At 55.7% G+C, this 23,777-nt stretch overlaps 1 protein-coding gene across 1 annotated transcript in view; it reads left to right on the top strand.

The window, feature by feature from the left end:
* SIN3A (SIN3 transcription regulator family member A) overlaps positions 1-23,777 on the top strand; it is a 105,073-nt gene that overhangs the window by 35,228 nt on the left and 46,068 nt on the right. The window contains exons 7-9 of the mRNA XM_075575995.1: positions 34-152; positions 13,594-13,804; positions 14,435-14,551. Coding sequence (XP_075432110.1) covers positions 34-152; positions 13,594-13,804; positions 14,435-14,551 — 447 coding nt within the window. The remainder of the gene's footprint in view (positions 1-33; positions 153-13,593; positions 13,805-14,434; positions 14,552-23,777) is intronic.

The raw sequence follows: 23,777 nt of genomic DNA, 5'->3' as shown, positions 1-23,777 counted from the left end.
GACTGGTAAAACCCGTTCTCCCCCCCCGCTCAGGTCCGTAAAGCGCTGCGGAGCGCCGAGGCGTACGACAATTTCCTGCGCTGTCTGGTGATCTTCAACCAGGAGGTGATTTCCCGGGCGGAGCTGGTCCAGCTGGTGTCTCCCTTCCTGGCGTGAGTATCCGAGGGAGGGCGTGCTCCTCCCCGCTCCCCAAACCCCCCAACAGGGCAGCTTTCCCGGGGATCCCTGCTTCAGCACGTGGGGCTCAGGCTGACTGAGATACCAGTGCTGCGGTATGTCCTGAAAGCCTGACCTGTTGGGGGGTTTGAGGACCGGGGTTGAGCCCCCCAGCCCTAGTGAAGACCCCAGAGTGAAACAGTCTCACGCTGGTTGTTCTTCTGTAGGTTCCGATAAAGGAAACTTCTCCACAAAGACACAGGAGGTTCCCGGCAGATCAGAACCAGGCGCCTCCCCCCTGTATCTGTCCCACGCTCTCCCTCCCCCCCCTGTATCTGTCCCACACTCCCCTCCCCCCTGTATCTGTCCCACACTCTCCCTCCCCCCCCTGTATCTGTCCCACACTCCCTCCCCCCCCTGTATCTGTCCCACACTCCCCCCCCCTGTATCTGTCCCACACTCCCTCCCCCCCCTGTATCTGTCCCACACTCCCCCCCCCCTGTATCTGTCCCACACTCTCCCTCCCCCCTCTGTATCTGTCCCACACTCCCCCCCACTCTGTATTTGTCCCACACTCTCCCTCCCCCCCTGTATCTGTCCCACACTCCCCCCCCCCCTGTATCTGTCCCACACTCTCCCTCCCCCCCTGTATCTGTCCCACACTCCCCCCCCTCTGTATTTGTCCCACACTCTCCCTCCCCCCCTGTATCTGTCCCACACTCTCCCTCCCCCCCTGTATCTGTCCCACACTCCCCCCCCCTCTGTATCTGTCCCACACTCCCCCTCCCCCCTGTATCTGTCCCACACTCCCTCCCCCCCCTGTATCTGTCCCACACTCTCCCTCCCCCCTCTGTATCTGTCCCACACTCCCCCCCACTCTGTATCTGTCCCACACTCCCCCCCCTGTATCTGTCCCACACTCCCCCCCATATCTGTCCCACACTCCCCCCCCTCTGTATCTGTCCCACACTCCCCCTCCCCCCTGTATCTGTCCCACACTCCCCCCCCCCCCCCTGTATCTGTCCCACACTCCCTCCCCCCCCCTGTATCTGTCCCACACTCTCCCTCCCCCCTCTGTATCTGTCCCACACCCCCCCCTCTGTATCTGTCCCACACTCCCCCTCCCCCCTGTATCTGTCCCACACTCCCTCCCCCCCTGTATCTGTGCCACCCCCCCCCCTGTATCTGTCCCACACTCTCCCTCCCCCCTCTGTATCTGTCCCACACTCCCCCCCACTCTGTATCTGTCCCACACTCCCTCCCCCCCCTGTATCTGTCCCACACTCCCCCCCCTGTATCTGTCCCACACTCTCCCTCCCCCCTCTGTATCTGTCCCACACTCCCCCCCACTCTGTATCTGTCCCACACTCCCCCTCCCCCCTGTATCTGTCCCACACTCCCTCCCCCCCCGTATCTGTCCCACACTCCCCCCCCCTGTATCTGTCCCACACTCTCCCTCCCCCCTCTCTATCTGTCCCACACTCCCCCCCACTCTGTATCTGTCCCACACTCTCCCTCCCCCCTCTGTATCTGTCCCACACTCCCCCCCCTGTATCTGTCCCACACACTCCCCCCCCCCCCCCTGTACCTGTCCCACACACTCCCCCCCCTGTATCTGTCCCACACTCCCCCCCCCCCCTGTATCTGTCCCACACTCCCCCCCCTGTATCTGTCCCACACTCCCCCCCCTGTATCTGTCCCACACTCCCCCTCCCCCTGTATCTGTCCCACACTCCCCCCCCTGTATCTGTCCCACACTCCCCCTCCCCCTGTATCTGTCCCACACTCCCCCCCCCCTATATCTGTCCCACACTCTCCCTCCCCCCTGTATCTGTCCCAAACTCTCCCTCCCCCTGTATCTGTCCCACTCTCCCTCCCCCCCTGTATCTGTCCCACACTCCCTCCCCCCCTGTATCTGTCCCACACTCTCCCTCCCCCCTCTGTATCTGTCCCACACTCTCCCTCCCCCCTCTGTATCTGTCCCACACTCCCCCCCCCCCTCTGTATCTGTCCCACACTCTCCCCCCCTGTATCTGTCCCACACTTCCCCCCCCACTCTGTATCTGTCCCACACTCTCCCTCCCCCCTTTGTATCTGTCCCACACTCTCCCTCCCCCCTCTGTATCTGTCCCACACTCCCCCCCCCCCACTCTGTATCTGTCCCACACTCTCCCTCCCCCCCCTGTATCTGTCCCACACTCCCCCCCCTCTGTATCTGTCCCACACTCCCCCCCCTCTGTATCTGTCCCACACTCCCCCCACTCTGTATCTGTCCCACACTCTCCCCCCCTGTATCTGTCCCACACTCCCCCCCCTCTGTATCTGTCCCACACTCTCCCTCCCCCCCCCCCCCCTGTATCTGTCCCACACTCCCCCCCCACTCTGTATCTGTCCCACACTCTCCCTCCCCCCCCTGTATCTGTCCCCCCCTCCCCCCCTGTATCTGTCCCACACTCTCCCTCCCCCCCCTGTATCTGTCCCACACTTCCCCCCCCACTCTGTATCTGTCCCACACTCCCCCCCCTCTGTATCTGTCCCACACTCTCCCTCCCCCCCCTGTATCTGTCCCACACTCCCCCCCCCTCTGTATCTGTCCCACACTCCCCCCCTCTGTATCTGTCCCACACTCCCCCCCACTCTGTATCTGTCCCACACTCCCCCCCACTCTGTATCTGTCCCACACTCTCCCTCCCCCCCTGTATCTGTCCCACACTCCCCCCCTCTGTATCTGTCCCACACTCTCCCTCCCCCCCCTGTATCTGTCCCACACTCCCCCCCCTGTATCTGTCCCACACTCCCCCCCCCTCTGTCTCTGTCCTGCACTCTCCCTCCCCCCCCTGTATCTGTCCCACACTCCCCCCCACTCTGTATCTGTCCCACACTCTACCTCCCCCCCTGTATCTGTCCCACCCCCCCCTGTATCTATCCCACACTCCACCCCGTATCTATCCCACACTCCCCCCCCTGTGTCTATCCCACACTCCCCCCCCCTGTGTCTATCCCACACTCCCCCTCTCTGTGTCTGTCCCACACTCCCCCCCTGTATCTGTTCCACACTCCCCCCCTGTATCTGTCCCACACTCCCCCCCCACTCTCTATCTGTCCCACACTCTACCTCCCCCCCTGTATCTGTCCCACCCCCCCCTGTATCTATCCCACACTCCACCCTGTATCTATCCCACACTCCCCCCCCTGTATCTGTCCCACCCCCCCCTGTATCTATCCAACACTCCCCCCCTGTGTCTATCCCACACTCCCCCCCCCTGTATCTGTCCCACACTCCCCCTCCCTGTGTCTGTCCCACACTCCCCCCCTGTATCTGTCCCACACTCCCCCCCTGTATCTGTCCCACACTTCCCCCCCTGTATCTGTCCCACACTTTCCCCCCCTGTATCTGTCCCACACTCCCCCCCACCTGTATCTGTCCCACACTCCCCCCCACCTGTATCTGTCCCACACTCCCCCCCCACCTGTATCTGTCCCACACTCCCCCCCCCACCTGTATCTGTCCCACACTCCTTCCCCGTGTCTGTCCCTCCCTCCCCTCCGTATCTGTCCCACCCTCCCCCCGTATCTCTCATCTCTCCCACACTTCCCCCCCTGTATCTCTCCCACACTCCCCCGTGTCTGCACACCCCCCCCCACCGTATCTGTCCCACCCTCCCCCTCCTCCCGTATCTGTCCCACCCTCCCCCTCCTCCCGTATCTGTCCCACCCTCCCCCCGTATCTGTCCCACCCTCCCCCCGTATCTGTCCCACCCTCCCCCCGTATCTCTCCCACCCTCCCCCTGTATCTGTCCCACCCTCCCCCCCTGTATCTGTCCCACCCTCCCCCCCTGTATCTGTCCCACCCTCCCCCCGTATCTGTCCCACCCTCCCCCCGTATTTGTCCCACCCTCCCCCCTGTATCTGTCCCACCCTCCCCCCTGTATCTGATGTGTATCTGTCCCCCCCCCCCCTGTATCTGTCCCACCCTCCCCCCCTGTATCTGTCCCACCCTCCCCCCCTGTATCTGTCCCACCCTCCCCCCCTGTATCTGTCCCACCCTCCCCCCCTGTATCTGTCCCACCCTCCCCCCCTGTATCTGTCCCACCCTCCCCCCCTGTATCTGTCCCACCCTCCCCCCCTGTATCTGTCCCACACTCTTCCCCCCATTTCTCTCCCACACACCTCCCCGTGTCTGCCCACACTCTCCCCCCCCCCCCCCCGGGTCTGCCCACATTCCCCCCCCTCCCCCGTGTGTCTGTCCACACTCCCCCCCCCGTGTCTGCCCACACTCCCCCCCCCGTGTCTGCCCACACTCCCCCCCCCGTGTCTGCCCACACTCCCCCCCCCGTGTCTGCCCACACTCCCCCCCCCGTGTCTGCCCACACTCCCCCCCGTGTCTGCCCACACTCCCCCCCCCCCCGTGTCTGTCCCTCCCTCCCCTCCGTATCTGTCCCACCCTCCCCCCGTATCTCTCATCTCTCCCACACTTCCCCCCCTGTATCTCTCCCACACTCCCCCGTGTCTGCACACCCCCCCCCCACCGTATCTGTCCCACCCTCCCCCTCCTCCCGTATCTGTCCCACCCTCCCCCTCCTCCCGTATCTGTCCCACCCTCCCCCCGTATCTGTCCCACCCTCCCCCCGTATCTGTCCCACCCTCCCCCCGTATCTCTCCCACCCTCCCCCTGTATCTGTCCCACCCTCCCCCCCTGTATCTGTCCCACCCTCCCCCCCTGTATCTGTCCCACCCTCCCCCCCTGTATCTGTCCCACCCTCCCCCCGTATCTGTCCCACCCTCCCCCCGTATTTGTCCCACCCTCCCCCCTGTATCTGTCCCACCCTCCCCCCTGTATCTGATGTGTATCTGTCCCACCCTCCCCCCCTGTATCTGTCCCCCCCTCCCCCCTGTATCTGTCCCACCCTCCCCCCCTGTATCTGTCCCACCCTCCCCCCCTGTATCTGTCCCACCCTCCCCCCCTGTATCTGTCCCACCCTCCCCCCCTGTATCTGTCCCACCCTCCCCCCCTGTATCTGTCCCACCCTCCCCCCCTGTATCTGTCCCACCCTCCCCCCCTGTATCTGTCCCACCCTCCCCCCCTGTATCTGTCCCACACTCTTCCCCCCATTTCTCTCCCACACACCTCCCCGTGTCTGCCCACACTCTCCCCCCCCCCCCCCCCCGGGTCTGCCCACATTCCCCCCCCTCCCCCGTGTGTCTGTCCACACTCCCCCCCCCGTGTCTGCCCACACTCCCCCCCCCGTGTCTGCCCACACTCCCCCCCCCCGTGTCTGCCCACACTCCCCCCCCCGTGTCTGCCCACACTCCCCCCCCGTGTCTGCCCACACTCCCCCCCGTGTCTGCCCACACTCCCCCCCCCCCCCCCCCCCCCCCCGGGTCTGCCCACACTCCCTCCCCCCCCCCCCCGGGTCTGCCCACATTCCCCCCCCTCCCCCCGTGTGTCTGTCCACACTCCCCCCCGTGTCTGCCCACACTCCCCCCCCCCCCCCCGGGTGTCTGCCCACATTCCCCCCCTCCCCCTGTGTGTCTGCCCACACTCCCCCCCCCGTGTCTGCCCACACTCCCCCCCCCGTGTCTGCCCACACTCCCTCCCCCCCCAGGTCTGCCCACATTCCCCCCCTCCCCCCGTGTGTCTGTCCACACTCCCCCCCCCCGTGTCTGCCCACACTCCCCCCCCCCCCGGGTCTGCCCACATTCCCCCCCCTCCCCCTGTGTGTCTGCCCACACTCCCCCCCCGTGTCTGCCCACACTCCCCCCCCCCGTGTCTGCCCACACTCCCCCCCCCCCCCCTGTGTCTGCCCACACTCCCTCCCCCCCCCGGGTCTGCCCACATTCCCCCCCTCCCCCCGTGTCTGCCCACACTCCCCCCCCGTGTCTGCCCACACTCCCCCCCCCGTGTCTGCCCACACTCCCCCCCACCCCCCCGTGTCTGCCCATACTCCCCCCCACCCCCCCGTGTCTGCCCATACTCCCCCCCCCCCCACCCCCGTGTCTGCCCACACTCCCCCCCCCACTCCCCGTGTCTGCCCACACTCCCCCCCCCACCCCCCCGTGTCTGCCCACACCCCCCCCCCACCCCCCGTGTCTGCCCACACTCCCCCCCGTGTCTGCCCACACTCACCCCCCCGTGTCTGCCCACACCCCCCCTCCACCCCCCCGTGTCTGCCCACACTCCCCCCACCCCCCCGTGTCTGCCCACACTCCCCCCCCCGTGTCTGCCCACACTCCCCCCCCACCCCCCGTGTCTGCCCACACTCCCCCCCCACCCCCGTGTCTGCCCACACTCCCCCCCCCACCCCCCCGTGTCTGCCCACACTCCCCCCCCCCACCCCCCCGTGTCTGCCCACACTCCCCCCCCCCCCACCCCCCCGTGTCTGCCCACACTCCCCCCCACCCCCCTGTGTCTATACACACTCCCCCCCCACCCCCCTGTGTCTATACACACTCCCCCCCCACCCCCCTGTGTCTGCCCACACTCCCCCCCCCACCCCCCTGTGTCTGCCCACACTCCCCCCCCCCCACCCCCCGTGTCTGCCCACACTCCCCCCCCCTGTATCTGTCCCACACTCTCCCTCCCCCCTCTCTATCTGTCCCACACTCCCCCCCACTCTGTATCTGTCCCACACTCTCCCTCCCCCCTCTGTATCTGTCCCACACTCCCCCCCCTGTATCTGTCCCACACACTCCCCCCCCCCCCCCTGTACCTGTCCCACACACTCCCCCCCCTGTATCTGTCCCACACTCCCCCCCCCCCTGTATCTGTCCCACACTCCCCCCCCTGTATCTGTCCCACACTCCCCCCCCTGTATCTGTCCCACACTCCCCCTCCCCCTGTATCTGTCCCACACTCCCCCCCCTGTATCTGTCCCACACTCCCCCTCCCCCTGTATCTGTCCCACACTCCCCCCCCCCCTATATCTGTCCCACACTCTCCCTCCCCCCTGTATCTGTCCCAAACTCTCCCTCCCCCTGTATCTGTCCCACTCTCCCTCCCCCCCTGTATCTGTCCCACACTCCCTCCCCCCCTGTATCTGTCCCACACTCTCCCTCCCCCCTCTGTATCTGTCCCACACTCTCCCTCCCCCCTCTGTATCTGTCCCACACTCCCCCCCCCCTCTGTATCTGTCCCACACTCTCCCCCCCTGTATCTGTCCCACACTTCCCCCCCCACTCTGTATCTGTCCCACACTTCCCCCCCCACTCTGTATCTGTCCCACACTCTCCCTCCCCCCTTTGTATCTGTCCCACACTCTCCCTCCCCCCTCTGTATCTGTCCCACACTCCCCCCCCCCCACTCTGTATCTGTCCCACACTCTCCCTCCCCCCCCTGTATCTGTCCCACACTCCCCCCCCTCTGTATCTGTCCCACACTCCCCCCCCTCTGTATCTGTCCCACACTCCCCCCACTCTGTATCTGTCCCACACTCTCCCCCCCTGTATCTGTCCCACACTCCCCCCCCTCTGTATCTGTCCCACACTCTCCCTCCCCCCCCCCCCTGTATCTGTCCCACACTCCCCCCCCACTCTGTATCTGTCCCACACTCTCCCTCCCCCCCCTGTATCTGTCCCCCCCTCCCCCCCTGTATCTGTCCCACACTCTCCCTCCCCCCCCTGTATCTGTCCCACACTTCCCCCCCCACTCTGTATCTGTCCCACACTCCCCCCCCTCTGTATCTGTCCCACACTCTCCCTCCCCCCCCTGTATCTGTCCCACACTCCCCCCCCCTCTGTATCTGTCCCACACTCCCCCCCTCTGTATCTGTCCCACACTCCCCCCCACTCTGTATCTGTCCCACACTCCCCCCCACTCTGTATCTGTCCCACACTCTCCCTCCCCCCCTGTATCTGTCCCACACTCCCCCCCTCTGTATCTGTCCCACACTCTCCCTCCCCCCCCTGTATCTGTCCCACACTCCCCCCCCTGTATCTGTCCCACACTCCCCCCCCCTCTGTCTCTGTCCTGCACTCTCCCTCCCCCCCCTGTATCTGTCCCACACTCCCCCCCACTCTGTATCTGTCCCACACTCTACCTCCCCCCCTGTATCTGTCCCACCCCCCCCTGTATCTATCCCACACTCCACCCCGTATCTATCCCACACTCCCCCCCCTGTGTCTATCCCACACTCCCCCCCCCTGTGTCTATCCCACACTCCCCCTCTCTGTGTCTGTCCCACACTCCCCCCCTGTATCTGTTCCACACTCCCCCCCTGTATCTGTCCCACACTCCCCCCCCACTCTCTATCTGTCCCACACTCTACCTCCCCCCCTGTATCTGTCCCACCCCCCCCTGTATCTATCCCACACTCCACCCTGTATCTATCCCACACTCCCCCCCCTGTATCTGTCCCACCCCCCCCTGTATCTATCCAACACTCCCCCCCCTGTGTCTATCCCACACTCCCCCCCCCTGTATCTGTCCCACACTCCCCCTCCCTGTGTCTGTCCCACACTCCCCCCCTGTATCTGTCCCACACTCCCCCCCTGTATCTGTCCCACACTTCCCCCCCTGTATCTGTCCCACACTTTCCCCCCCTGTATCTGTCCCACACTCCCCCCCACCTGTATCTGTCCCACACTCCCCCCCACCTGTATCTGTCCCACACTCCCCCCCCACCTGTATCTGTCCCACACTCCCCCCCCCACCTGTATCTGTCCCACACTCCTTCCCCGTGTCTGTCCCTCCCTCCCCTCCGTATCTGTCCCACCCTCCCCCCGTATCTCTCATCTCTCCCACACTTCCCCCCCTGTATCTCTCCCACACTCCCCCGTGTCTGCACACCCCCCCCCACCGTATCTGTCCCACCCTCCCCCTCCTCCCGTATCTGTCCCACCCTCCCCCTCCTCCCGTATCTGTCCCACCCTCCCCCCGTATCTGTCCCACCCTCCCCCCGTATCTGTCCCACCCTCCCCCCGTATCTCTCCCACCCTCCCCCTGTATCTGTCCCACCCTCCCCCCCTGTATCTGTCCCACCCTCCCCCCCTGTATCTGTCCCACCCTCCCCCCGTATCTGTCCCACCCTCCCCCCGTATTTGTCCCACCCTCCCCCCTGTATCTGTCCCACCCTCCCCCCTGTATCTGATGTGTATCTGTCCCCCCCCCCCCCTGTATCTGTCCCACCCTCCCCCCCTGTATCTGTCCCACCCTCCCCCCCTGTATCTGTCCCACCCTCCCCCCCTGTATCTGTCCCACCCTCCCCCCCTGTATCTGTCCCACCCTCCCCCCCTGTATCTGTCCCACCCTCCCCCCCTGTATCTGTCCCACACTCTTCCCCCCATTTCTCTCCCACACACCTCCCCGTGTCTGCCCACACTCTCCCCCCCCCGGGTCTGCCCACATTCCCCCCCCTCCCCCGTGTGTCTGTCCACACTCCCCCCCCCCGTGTCTGCCCACACTCCCCCCCCCGTGTCTGCCCACACTCCCCCCCCCGTGTCTGCCCACACTCCCCCCCCCGTGTCTGCCCACACTCCCCCCCCCGTGTCTGCCCACACTCCCCCCCGTGTCTGCCCACACTCCCCCCCCCCCCGTGTCTGTCCCTCCCTCCCCTCCGTATCTGTCCCACCCTCCCCCCGTATCTCTCATCTCTCCCACACTTCCCCCCCTGTATCTCTCCCACACTCCCCCGTGTCTGCACACCCCCCCCCCCACCGTATCTGTCCCACCCTCCCCCTCCTCCCGTATCTGTCCCACCCTCCCCCTCCTCCCGTATCTGTCCCACCCTCCCCCCCGTATCTGTCCCACCCTCCCCCCGTATCTGTCCCACCCTCCCCCCGTATCTCTCCCACCCTCCCCCTGTATCTGTCCCACCCTCCCCCCCTGTATCTGTCCCACCCTCCCCCCCTGTATCTGTCCCACCCTCCCCCCCTGTATCTGTCCCACCCTCCCCCCGTATCTGTCCCACCCTCCCCCCGTATTTGTCCCACCCTCCCCCCTGTATCTGTCCCACCCTCCCCCCTGTATCTGATGTGTATCTGTCCCACCCTCCCCCCCTGTATCTGTCCCCCCCTCCCCCCTGTATCTGTCCCACCCTCCCCCCCTGTATCTGTCCCACCCTCCCCCCCTGTATCTGTCCCACCCTCCCCCCCTGTATCTGTCCCACCCTCCCCCCCTGTATCTGTCCCACCCTCCCCCCCTGTATCTGTCCCACCCTCCCCCCCTGTATCTGTCCCACCCTCCCCCCCTGTATCTGTCCCACCCTCCCCCCCTGTATCTGTCCCACCCTCCCCCCCTGTATCTGTCCCACCCTCCCCCCCTGTATCTGTCCCACACTCTTCCCCCCATTTCTCTCCCACACACCTCCCCGTGTCTGCCCACACTCTCCCCCCCCCCCCCCCCCGGGTCTGCCCACATTCCCCCCCCTCCCCCGTGTGTCTGTCCACACTCCCCCCCCCCCGTGTCTGCCCACACTCCCCCCCCCGTGTCTGCCCACACTCCCCCCCCCCGTGTCTGCCCACACTCCCCCCCCCGTGTCTGCCCACACTCCCCCCCCCGTGTCTGCCCACACTCCCCCCCGTGTCTGCCCACACTCCCCCCCCCCCCCCCCCCCCCCCCCCGGGTCTGCCCACACTCCCTCCCCCCCCCCCCCGGGTCTGCCCACATTCCCCCCCCTCCCCCCGTGTGTCTGTCCACACTCCCCCCCGTGTCTGCCCACACTCCCCCCCCCCCCCCCCCCCGGGTGTCTGCCCACATTCCCCCCCTCCCCCTGTGTGTCTGCCCACACTCCCCCCCCCGTGTCTGCCCACACTCCCCCCCCCGTGTCTGCCCACACTCCCTCCCCCCCCAGGTCTGCCCACATTCCCCCCCTCCCCCCGTGTGTCTGTCCACACTCCCCCCCCCCGTGTCTGCCCACACTCCCCCCCCCCGGGTCTGCCCACATTCCCCCCCCTCCCCCTGTGTGTCTGCCCACACTCCCCCCCCGTGTCTGCCCACACTCCCCCCCCCCCGTGTCTGCCCACACTCCCCCCCCCCCCCCTGTGTCTGCCCACACTCCCTCCCCCCCCCGGGTCTGCCCACATTCCCCCCCTCCCCCCGTGTCTGCCCACACTCCCCCCCCGTGTCTGCCCACACTCCCCCCCCCGTGTCTGCCCACACTCCCCCCCACCCCCCCGTGTCTGCCCATACTCCCCCCCACCCCCCCGTGTCTGCCCATACTCCCCCCCCCCCCACCCCCGTGTCTGCCCACACTCCCCCCCCCACTCCCCGTGTCTGCCCACACTCCCCCCCCCACCCCCCGTGTCTGCCCACACCCCCCCCCCCCACCCCCCGTGTCTGCCCACACTCCCCCCCGTGTCTGCCCACACTCACCCCCCCACCCCCCCGTGTCTGCCCACACTCACCCCCCCCGTGTCTGCCCACACCCCCCCTCCACCCCCCCGTGTCTGCCCACACTCCCCCCACCCCCCCGTGTCTGCCCACACTCCCCCCCCCGTGTCTGCCCACACTCCCCCCCCACCCCCCGTGTCTGCCCACACTCCCCCCCCACCCCCGTGTCTGCCCACACTCCCCCCCCCACCCCCCCGTGTCTGCCCACACTCCCCCCCCCCACCCCCCCGTGTCTGCCCACACTCCCCCCCCCCCACGCCCCCCGTGTCTGCCCACACTCCCCCCCACCCCCCTGTGTCTATACACACTCCCCCCCCACCCCCCTGTGTCTATACACACTCCCCCCCCACCCCCCTGTGTCTGCCCACACTCCCCCCCCACCCCCCTGTGTCTGCCCACACTCCCCCCCCCCCACCCCCCGTGTCTGCCCACACTCCTATCAAGCCCTTTTCCTTCACTAGATTAGCACTACCACTTCCGCTGGGAGGCTAATCCACGTACCCACCACCCTTCCTGTGAAGACGTCCTTCCCCGCATCTCCCCTGAGCCTCCCGCGTGGCAGAACCACCTCTTGTTGCAGCACTCTCCCTTGAAACGTTCCTCTAGAGATCCCCCTTTTCAGAGAGATATCGATGCTAAAGAATTTTGGGGGGCAGTTCAATTTACGGGGGTCAAAACGAACTCAGAAGTGTGCTGCGTTCCCGCACTGAGCTTCAATCCCCTTAAAACATCTTGTACCCAGGATTGAAGCAGGGGGTCTCCGGAGCTGAACCTCCATAATCTTAGCTCTGGGGACCCCCTGCTCCCGGGGATACTTACCTCCGCAGTAAGTGCTGGGAGCCGCTCCAGCTGAGTTATCTGGGCGGTCACGTTTAAAGCTGCCGCGTCACGCCGGCCAATAGGAAGCCGCACCTGACATCACCAGGGCGCGGGAGCGTTCAAACGCCGCCTTAATGTGAAATGTACCGCCACCCCATATGGGAGGTAAGAATCTCCGGAAGCAGGGGTCCCCGGAGCAGAGGTTAACGGGGTTCAGCGCCAAAGACACCCCTGCTTCAATCCTGGGGGGGGGAGAGCGTGTGGATTAGCGCTTTACATTGCTGCTGCTTGTTATCCTGTGATAAATATCTCTGTTTCCGGGAGCCGCGCGTGTCTGATACTTCTGTTTGTCCGCGAGGCTAGTGATGGCGGCAGCGTTACTCTGCAAACAGAGGGGCGGAGCTCACCGGGCATGTGCGACTGGCTGACAGAGTATTATCACCCCCCCCCCCCCACATACTCTGCCCTCCCCCCACATACTCTGCCCTCCCCCCACATACTCTGCCCTCCCCCCACATACTCTGCCCTCCCCCCACATACTCTGCCCTCCCCCCACATACCCTGCCCTCCCCCCACATACTCTGCCCTCCCCCCACATACTCTGCCCTCCCCCCACATACTCTGCCCTCCCCCCACATACTCTGCCCTCCCCCCACATACCCTGCCCTCCCCCCACATACTCTGCCCTCCCCCCACATACTCTGCCCTCCCCCCACATACTCTGCCCTCCCCCCACATACTCTGCCCTCCCCCCACATACTCTGCCCCCCCCCCACATACTCTGCCCCCCCCCACATACCCTGCCCTCCCCCCACATACCCTGCCCTCCCCCCACATACTCTGCCCTCCCCCCACATACTCTGCCCTCCCCCCACATACTCTGCCCTCCCCCCACATACTCTGCCCCCCCCCCCCACATACTCTGCCCTCCCCCCACATACCCTGCCCTCCCCCCACATACCCTGCCCTCCCCCCACATACTCTGCCCTCCCCCCACATACTCTGCCCTCCCCCCACATACTCTGCCCTCCCCCCACATACTCTGCCCTCCCCCCACATACTCTGCCCCCCCCCCCCAGCGCGGGATCGCTAAACCGGGGGTCTGAGATTTGAGGACCCCTAACTTAGTACAGTGCGAAAGCCATACTCTGCCTGCCCCCCCCCCCCCCCCACATACTCTGCCTGCCCCCACAATCCGCACCAGTGTCCCTAGATTTGTGGTGGGGGAGTCCATCTTCCCCCACCCCTGACCGTCTCTTAACCCCCACCCCCCCCCCCCCCCCCTCCTGCAGGAAGTTTCCGGAGCTGTTCACGTGGTTTAAGAACTTTCTGGGTTACAAGGAGTCCTCCCACATGGAAAGCTTCCCCAAGGAACGCGCCACGGAGGGCATCGCCATGGAGATAGACTACGCCTCGTGTAAGCGCCTGGGCTCCAGCTACCGGGCGCTCCCCAAGAGCTTCCAGCAGCCCAAGTGCACGGGCAGGACGCCACTGTGCAAGGAGGTGAGGAGTGGCACTATCAGGGGGGGGGGGGAGAGATATATATGTAAACTGCTAAAGCAGCGCTGCCGTGGCATTCTGGGCTGCAGGTTGTGCGCCGAAACGCTGACGTCTCAGGGAAATTAAAATGGCTGCTGTCACACCCCCCCCCCCCCCCACATCACACACACACACCCCACACACACACCCCCACGCACCCCCCCCCCACACACCCCCCCCCCACACACACACACCCCCCACACACACACACACACACACACACACACACTTATAACAGCCTGGGAACCAGAGCTGCACCACGTTATTTGCATCTCCAGGGAACCCTTGGTTCCCGAGCTATTTGCCAGTGCAGATAATGGCGCGTTGCGCCCCCCTTTCGAAGGTTTAATATGGCCGCCAAATCTCCCGGGTTTCCGTGGGGCACACAGGGAAGTTGCAACGTCGTCCATTTAAATCTCCCGGGGAGTTTATACTTTTATTGGAAATCGGGGGAAGGGGGGTTCCCGAGCTGTGAAAACCCGCGGTCCACCTCCGGCGGCCCCCTCACATCCTGATTCCACGGCGGTGTAGCGGGGGTGTTAGGCGGTTCTGTGGCAGGGTTATTCCACCTCCTGGGCTTTCTCCCCCACACAGGTCCTGAATGACACGTGGGTTTCCTTCCCCTCCTGGTCGGAAGACTCCACCTTTGTCAGTTCCAAGAAGACGCAGTACGAGGAGCACATTTACCGCTGCGAGGACGAGCGCTTTGAGGTGAGGCGCGGCGGTGACGGCAGTGCGTGTGGGTGGGGACGACGCAAGGCCTTCTGTGTACAGTGGCCCATGTCTACTGCGTAAGGCGCGGTCCGCGCTGGAAGGGACCCATTACAGCCCATTCCAGATCCAGTCCTTGTACGGCCCTGAGTATCTGGGGTAGAAATCACAGGGAGGGCGATAACAAGTAAACCACGATAACGATATCGATACATTTATCGGGATAAATATTTGGTTAAAAAAAATCAGAAGATGTTCTGTAAAATCTTAAGTGTTCAAAAGAAATACATTTCCTTTTGCATATGGAGAAGGCATCAAAACTGGGTCATGTTTGCATAATGGGTGATTTTAATTATCCAGACATAGACTCTGGGCAATGAGATTAGCGTTACAACAAAAGGAAACAGGTTTTTCGGGGTTTTTAAAGACAATTATATGACCCAAATTATCGAGGAACCAACCAGGATAGGGGCAATACTGGATTTGGTCATATCAAACAGTGTAGAAGTAATAACAAATATTCAAGTCCTGGAACATTTGGGTAACAGTGATCATAACATGGTCTCATTTGAAAAAAAATGATCAAAAAACAGATTACTTGGGTTCAACAAAGACCTTAAACTTTAAAAAGGCAGATTTTTTGTGTTTAAGATATTTTTTGATTGGGTTTTTCAAAAACTGGAAAAGGGAAGAAAAAAAAGAGATAATTAACAATATAAAACAATAAGGGGTATCAGAATAATAATCATACATGTGGGTATCAGAATAATAATCATACATGTGGGTATCAGAATAATAATCATACATGTGGGTATCAGAATAATAATCATACATGTGGGTATCAGAATAATAATCATACATGTGGGTATCAGAATAATAATCATACACGTGGGTATCAGAATAATAATCATACACGTGGGTATCAGAAGAATAATAATCATACATGTGGGTATCAGAAGAATAATTATACATGTGGGTATCAGAATAATAATAATAATCATACATGTGGGTATCAGAAGAATAATTATACATGTGGGTATCAGAAGAATAATCATACATGTGGGTATCAGAATAATAATCATACATGTGGGGTATCAGAATAATAATCATACATGTGGGGTATCAGAATAATAATAATAATCATACATGTGGGTATCAGAAGAATAATAATAATCATACATGTGGGAATCAGAATAATAATCATACATGTGGGTATCAGAAGAATAATTATACATGTGGGTATCAGAATAATAATAATAATCATACATGTGGGTATCAGAATAATAATCATTCATGTGGGTATCAGAAGAATAATCATACATGTGGGTATCAGAATAATAATCATACATGTGGGTATCAGAAGAATAATCATACATGTGGGGTATCAGAATAATAATCATACATGTGGGTATCAGAATAATAATCATACATGTGGGGTATCAGAATAATAATCATACATGTGGGTATCAGAATAATAATCATACATGTGGGGTATCAGAATAATAATCATACATGTGGGTATCAGAATAATAATCATACATGTGGGGTATCAGAATAATAATCATACATGTGGGTATCAGAAGAATAATCATACATGTGGGTATCAGAAGAATAATCATACATGTGGGTATCAGAATAATAATCATACATGTGGGTATCAGAATAATAATCATACATGTGGGTACCAGAATAATAATAATAATAATCATACATGTGGGTATCAGAAGAATAATCATACATGTGGGTATCAGAAGAATAATAATAATCATACATGTGGGTATCAGAAGAATAATCATACATGTGGGTATCAGAATAATAATCATACATGCGGGTATCAGAATAATAATCATACATGTGGGTACCAGAATAATAATAATAATAATCATACATGTGGGTATCGGAAGAATAAACATACATGTGGGTATCAGAATAATAATGATACATGTGGGTATCACATAAAACACAGACAAAGCTCAGTTTTAGCACATCCAGTGAAAATTATACACGGTACAGTGCCTAAATATATATGTATAAATATCTATTAAGTAAAATGGTCTTTTAGTTTGACATTTTTGGCTAAAATTGTTGTAAGCCCCTGAGCCAACGTCACGGCAGACCACAATTCAGGGGTCCCTAACGCTAATATAAATTCTTAATAACCTGTGTAATAACAGGAAGAATGATTTATAGTAAATCTGTCAATATTAGTTGCAAAGTTCTAAGTCTGATTGACACTCCTCTGTGAAACTCATATGCTTATATATATGTTGTGGTTATTTTGGGGGTTCAATAGGAGCTTGTTAGGTGTCCAGTATATAGTATACATGTGGGTATCAGAAGAATAGTCATACATGTGGGTATCAGAATAATAATAATAATCATACATGTGGGTATCAGAAGAATAATAATCATACATGTGGGTATCAAAATAATAATAATAATAATCATACATGTGGGTATCAGAAGAATAATAATCATACATGTGGGTATCAGAAGAATAGTCATACATGTGGGTATCAGAATAATAATAATCATACATGTGGGTATCGGAAGAATAAACATACATGTGGGTATCAGAATAATAATAATCATACATGTGGGTATCGGAAGAATAGTCATACATGTGGGTATCAGAATAATAATAATAATCATACATGTGGGTATCAGAATAATAATAATCATACATGTGGGTATCAAAATAATAATAATAATCATACATGTGGGTATCAGAAGAATAATCATAGGGATGGCCATTTACATAAACCAGACACCACCTATTGCGGACAGCCTAAATAAACATGTATAAACATGTCTGACTAACTTGGACAGACCCTAGGCATAGCCGCACTTCATCTAAGTATAGGGAGGGTCAAAAATGAACAAAAAGATACAGGAGATTAGCAGGGAAAGAATCACCCACAATCACCACTATCCACCCCTATCCACCCTTATCCACCATGGCTCTTGAGAAATATCACACACATCTCCTGCTTGCTACTCGCTCGGAAGGGGTCAGACAAGATTATTCCGGCATAGCAGTCCTCGTCTCACCTTCACTCTCAAGCCAACGGTCCCAAGTTCTATAGAATTCCTCAGTGGATTGCTTCAGGAAAGCCATCAGCTTCTCCATAATCATCACCTCGTTTATCCGTTTTTTTACAGACTGCCTAGAGAGAGAGGGGGGGGGGGGTGATTTTCTTCCATGACGCCACTATCGAGCATCTAGTTAGAAACGCAGATTTTAATAAACTGAGGACTTATCTACAAGTAATACATTGGGATGATGTTTGCAGGAAAAATGTAGAAGATAAATGGGCTGTCTTTAAAACATTGTTAGAAAAGCACAGTTATCAGTGTATACCCTGGGGTGATAAGTATAAAATAAATAAGTCAAAACCAATGTGGCTAAATAAACAGGTAGGGGAGGAAATGGACAAGAAGAGGCAGGCGTTTAGATTCTTTAAGTCAGAAGGGACAGAAACATCGTATCAAAATTATAAGGAATGTAACAAAAATTGCAAAAGGGCAATCAAATTAGCAAAATGGAAAATGAAAAAAGGATTGCAATAGAAAGTAAGATCAACCCTAAAAAGTTCTTTAAGTACCTTAATAATAAAAAATGAGAAAAAAAAATATAGGACCCTTTCAGTGTGAGATGGGTAGGCAGATTATTGGAGATAAGGAAAAAGCAGAGGTATTAAACCATTTCTTTGCCTCTGTGTTTACCAGTGAAGAATCAAGTTCAATAGTAGTGCCGCAGGAGGAAGCCACAACCTCCATATTATTGAACAATTGGTTAAATGAGGAAGAAGTTCATAGGCAGCTTGATAAAATTAAAGTAAATAAGGCACCTGGCCCCGATGGCATACATCCAAGAGTTCTCAAGGAGTTAAGCTCAGTAATAGCCAAACCATTATATTTAATATTCAAAGACTCCATTTCCACAGGCTCAGTACCACAATATTGGCGTAAAGCAGATGTGGGGCCTATATTTATAAAGGGAGCTAGATCACAACCGGGAAATTACAGACCTGTAAGCCTGACATCAATAGTGGGGACTACTCGAAGGTTTAATACGGGATAATATTCAGGAATACCTAATGGAAAACAAAATTATTAGTAATAGTCAGCATGGATTTATGAAGGATAGATCGTGCCAAACTAACAGTACTTGTTTCTTTGAGGAGGTAAGTAGGAATTTAGACCAGGGTAATGCACTTGATGTGGTCTACTTAGATTTTGCAAAGGCTTTTGATACGGTTTCACACAAGAGTTTGGTGTACAAAATAAAGCAAATTGGACTCAATAAAAATATATACACCTGGATAGAAAACTGGTTGAAGGATAAAAAGAAAAAAAGGGCGCAAAACCCATAGTGCAGTATATCAAGTTCTAATGCTAATAAGTAATGGTTAAAAACACTTACAAAACATGAGAGGATAAGAGGCACATCTGCAAGTGAAGATCCGTGGTGTAGGCGTACACCAGAATAGCCGAAGTGTCCCAGTCTCCTGCCTGGATGAAGCTACAGTCCCAGACACTCTCCTCTGGTGTTCGTCGTTGCTCCGCTTCTGCGTCATGTGCGCATGTGACGTCATCGCGTTGGCGTCGTCACTCGGGGTTTGGCTTGGGCTGATAAGTCCTCGTTTGCAGAATGGCTTGGGCAGACTCAGGATCCTCTGATCATGCGCAGATTTCTGCAGCCCCAGTGGATACAGCAACAAAGAAAAATGATACCGGGCGCTTCTAATAGTGAACTAATTAAAGTGATATAAATTATTAAAGTGATATATAAATGTGAACCTCAAAGAATATATAAATAAATATAGTGAATACAATATCCTTCACCAAAAAAGTGAATAATATAAACAGCAGCTCTTCACCCTTAAAGGACTGTCCAGGTCCAGAATTCTTGCGATGTCTTCCAGGTGGGGGGAGCGCTCAGATCTCGAGATACTATGCAGGGAAAAAAGTGGAAGAAATAATAGTGCAGACCAATAAATGAATGAATGTATGTGCAAACAATAGTCTCTAAATAGGTCTCACTCACAATAAATGGAATAGTAACAGACGTGTCAGAGATCCTTCTCTCTCTGACAAGAGCCCTGTGATAATGGAAGCCCTCTGATACTGGTATTGCTAGAGCTGTATGTCAGGTGGGCTAGATGTGTCCATACATGCTGAGTGTACCTCCCGGGGATGTAGTAAAAGAAAGAGAGCACACACTAGTATAGTACATAGGGGTATAATGTGGCACAAGGAACACACAGGTAATGCACTCACATTTGTACAAAGTACACAGGCGTTGGAGAGGACCGTTGGTGACTCGTGGGGGAGACGACGCTGATACAGTCACTCTGAGATCCTTCCGCATGCGTCACATCCGGTGACGTCACTTCCTGTGACGCGGCGGTCAGGGCGGAAGAAGCTGTCTGCCGCTCTGATCTCTACAGCTTATTTGCCAGCACCTCCTCACACTAATTCTCCCCCAGCAATGTCCTCCAACAGGCTAAACAGACTCTACGCGTTTCGTAGCGGTTGCCACTTCCTCAGGAGTCACCAACGCTCCTCTCCAACGCCTGTGTACTTTGTACAAATGTGAGTGCATTACCTGTGTGTTCCTTGTGCCACATTATACCCCTATGTACTATACTAGTGTGTGCTCTCTTTCTTTTACTACATCCCCGGGAGGTACACTCAGCATGTATGGACACATCTAGCCCACCTGACATACAGCTCTAGCAATACCAGTATCAGAGGGCTTCCATTATCACAGGGCTCTTGTCAGGGAGAGAAGGATCTCTTACACGTCTGTTACTATTCCATTTATTGTGAGTGAGACCTATTTAGAGACTATTGTTTGCACATACATTCATTCATTTATTGGTCTGCACTATTAGTGGATACAGCCCTACGCGTTTCGAGAAACACTTTCTCTTCGTCAGGGGCTCTGTATCCACAAGGCTGCTGGACTATCTATCACCAATAGTAAGGGTCCCCAACCAATGGGGACACTTCTCCAACAATTCTATCATGGCTGCAGCATACAAGGAGACGATAATGTACTACTACAACCAATAGATGGCACCATACTTGTTTTTAAAATAGGTGCTACTGGCAAAATTAAAGGAGCTATAAAACCCCGTAAGGTATTAAAGTGCTTGTGATAATATATAAAATTAACAATTGAATGACAAAGTCACAAAGTCACCCACAGAAAGTACATTTGTGGTGCACACCACACTAATATATATTTATATTTTATATAGTGATGATATACTGTGAAAAGACAAAAGTGACAAAAAAAACAAAAAAAAAACTTTACAATTAAAAATCCCACGTGGTGCAAACTGATTGGTCACAAGATAGGTCAATCAATAAACTCAACGGCTATAATTAATATAGACAGCCCTAAATTAGTGGACTTTTACCCAGATGATCTAATGAATCTGGAACGCTGAGACCAATACATATGTCTAATTACACAATTCATCCAACTTCTTGACAAAATTTCTAGTGATACAATTGATACATATAGTGCATGTAGCACTCAAGTTGCATTCAACCTCGTTCCTGGAGGGCTGAGGGCTGAGACTGACAGCACTGTAGCTAAGTATTATGTGGCTACTTCTATGAGTGTTTTTGTTGCAACTTGAGTGCTACATGAACTATATGTATCAATTGTATCACTAGAAATAGGTTTTCCCGAGTACAATTTGCCAGCGATGTTAGAGCTGGGCTGTTAACAGTAATGGCATTCATATGTTAGGCTAGCAACAGGGATTCCCCATTGATTCACTCTTATATATGTGTTAGGTGCTGCGGTCTGCTGCTTACCTTCTGTGAACATACACACGGTTATTAGATTTTGTCAAGAAGTTGGATGAATTGTGTAATTAGACATATTTTTTAGTCACTTTTGTCACTTATGTTTTTTCACAGTATATCATCACTATATAAAAATATATATTAGTGTGGTGTGCACCACAAATGTACTTTCTGTGGGTGACTTTGTGACTTTGTCACATTTTCATTCAATTGTTAATATTATTAACTTCAAGTACATAGGCAGCACCCATTTGTGTCACAACTATGACACGTGAATTTAAAATAATTCTGATATTGTTGATTAAGTGAGTGGTGTGTTTCCTCTCCTGTGTTGTGATAATATATAAATAAACATTTATTTCACAACACTCTAGATCAATAATTATTACACAACCTGAATGGAATTAAAAAAAAAAAAAAAAAATATATATTTTGTTCATATTGATTGTTTGGCACTAAATTTGGCACATCTTAAAAATTATTAATAGAAATAAATTAGTACATTCCTTAAAATAAAATTATTAAAAAATGGTTGTTAATATCATAGGATCCCACAGCCATAATAAGTTGCACTCTAATATCTTAAACATATCAAACAGAATTAACATCAATCAAAATCAATAATACTATGAAAATCCTATAAAAAAAGCTGCCAGATCTATGTCCTCATTGAGGCCATTGGGTGACATCGTACCTAACTGGTATATCCAGTAAGTTTCCCTTCTCCTTAGTGACATTAGTCTATCACCACCATACTCACTATTTTTGATATGTTCTATACCTAAGATCTTTAACCCCTTACGGTCTCTGTTGTGTTTAATATTAAAATGCCTGGAAACGCCGTGGGTGATAACTCCTTTTAATATATTCCCACGGTGTTCCAGGAAGTGTTGCTTTAAACTCCGTATTGTCCGGCCTACATACTGTAGGCCGCACTCACACAAAGGATAGACAACAGAGGGTTGTCATAAATGGAACTTTTTCAGGTTGGGCTGAAGTCGTGAGTGGAGTACCTCAGGGATCGGTACTGGGACCCCTGCTTTTTAACTTGTTTATTAATGACCTTGAGGTTGGCATCCCATTCCATCACTCACCTACACTGCTTCCATCTCCCTAACATCCCCCTCATCCCATCACTCACCTACACTGCTCCCATCCCCCTCATCCCATCACTCACCTACACTGCTCCCATCTCCCTAACATCCCCCTCATCCCATCACTCACCTACACTGCTCCCATCTCCCTAACATCCCCCTCATCCCATCACTCACCTACACTGCTCCCATCTCCCTAACATCCCCCTCATCCCATCACTCACCTACACTGCTCCCATCTCCCTAACATCCCCCTCATCCCATCACTCACCTACACTGCTTCCATCTCCCTAACATCCCCCTCATCCCATCACTCATCTACTCTGCTCCCATCTCCCTAACATCCCCCTCATCCCATCACTCACCTACACTGCTCCCATCCCCCTCATCCCATCACTCTCACCTACGCTGCTCCCATCCCACCTCATCCCATCACTCACCTACACTGCTCCCATCCCTTTAACATCCCCCTCATACCAACACTCATCTACACTGCTCCCATCTCCCCAACATCCCCCTCATCCCATCACTCACCTACACTGCTCAAATCACCCTCATCCCATCACTCACCTACACTGCTCACATCGCTTTAACATCCCCCTCATCCCATCACTCTCACCTACACTGCTCCCATCTCTTTAACATCCCCCTCATACCAACACTCATCTACACTGCTCCCATCTCCCCAACATCCCCCTCATCCCATCACTCACCTACACTGCTCCCATCCCCCTCATCCCATCACTCACCTACACTGCTCAAATCACCCTCATCCCATCACTCACCTACACTGCTCACATCCCTTTAACATCCCCCTCATCCCATCACTCTCACCTACACTGCTCCCATCTCCCTAACATGCCCCTCATCCCATCACTCACCTACACTGCTCACATCCCCCTCATCCCATCACTCTCACCTACACTGCTCCCATCCCCCTAACATCCCCCTCATCCCATCACTCACCTACACTGCTCACATCCCCCTAACATCCTCCTCATCCCATCCCCCATCTACACTGCTCCCATCCCCCATCTACACTGCTCCGATCCCCCATCTACACTGCTCCCATCCCCCATCTACACTGCTCCCATCACCCATCTACACTGCTCCCATCCCCCATCTACACTGCTCCCATCCCCCATCTACACTGCTCCCATCACTCACCTACACTGCTCCCATCCCCCTAACATCCCCCTCATCCCATCACTCACCTACACTGCTCCCATCCCCCTCATCCCATCACTCACCTACGCTGCTCACATCCCCCTCATACCATCACTCGCCTACACTGCTCCCATCTC

The sequence above is a fragment of the Ascaphus truei genome, chromosome 18 (assembly GCF_040206685.1).
Source record: "Ascaphus truei isolate aAscTru1 chromosome 18, aAscTru1.hap1, whole genome shotgun sequence".
Lineage (NCBI taxonomy): Eukaryota > Metazoa > Chordata > Amphibia > Anura > Ascaphidae > Ascaphus > Ascaphus truei.
Note: the sequence above shows the minus strand (reverse complement) of the source record. Positions and strands in the feature narration are given on the sequence as shown.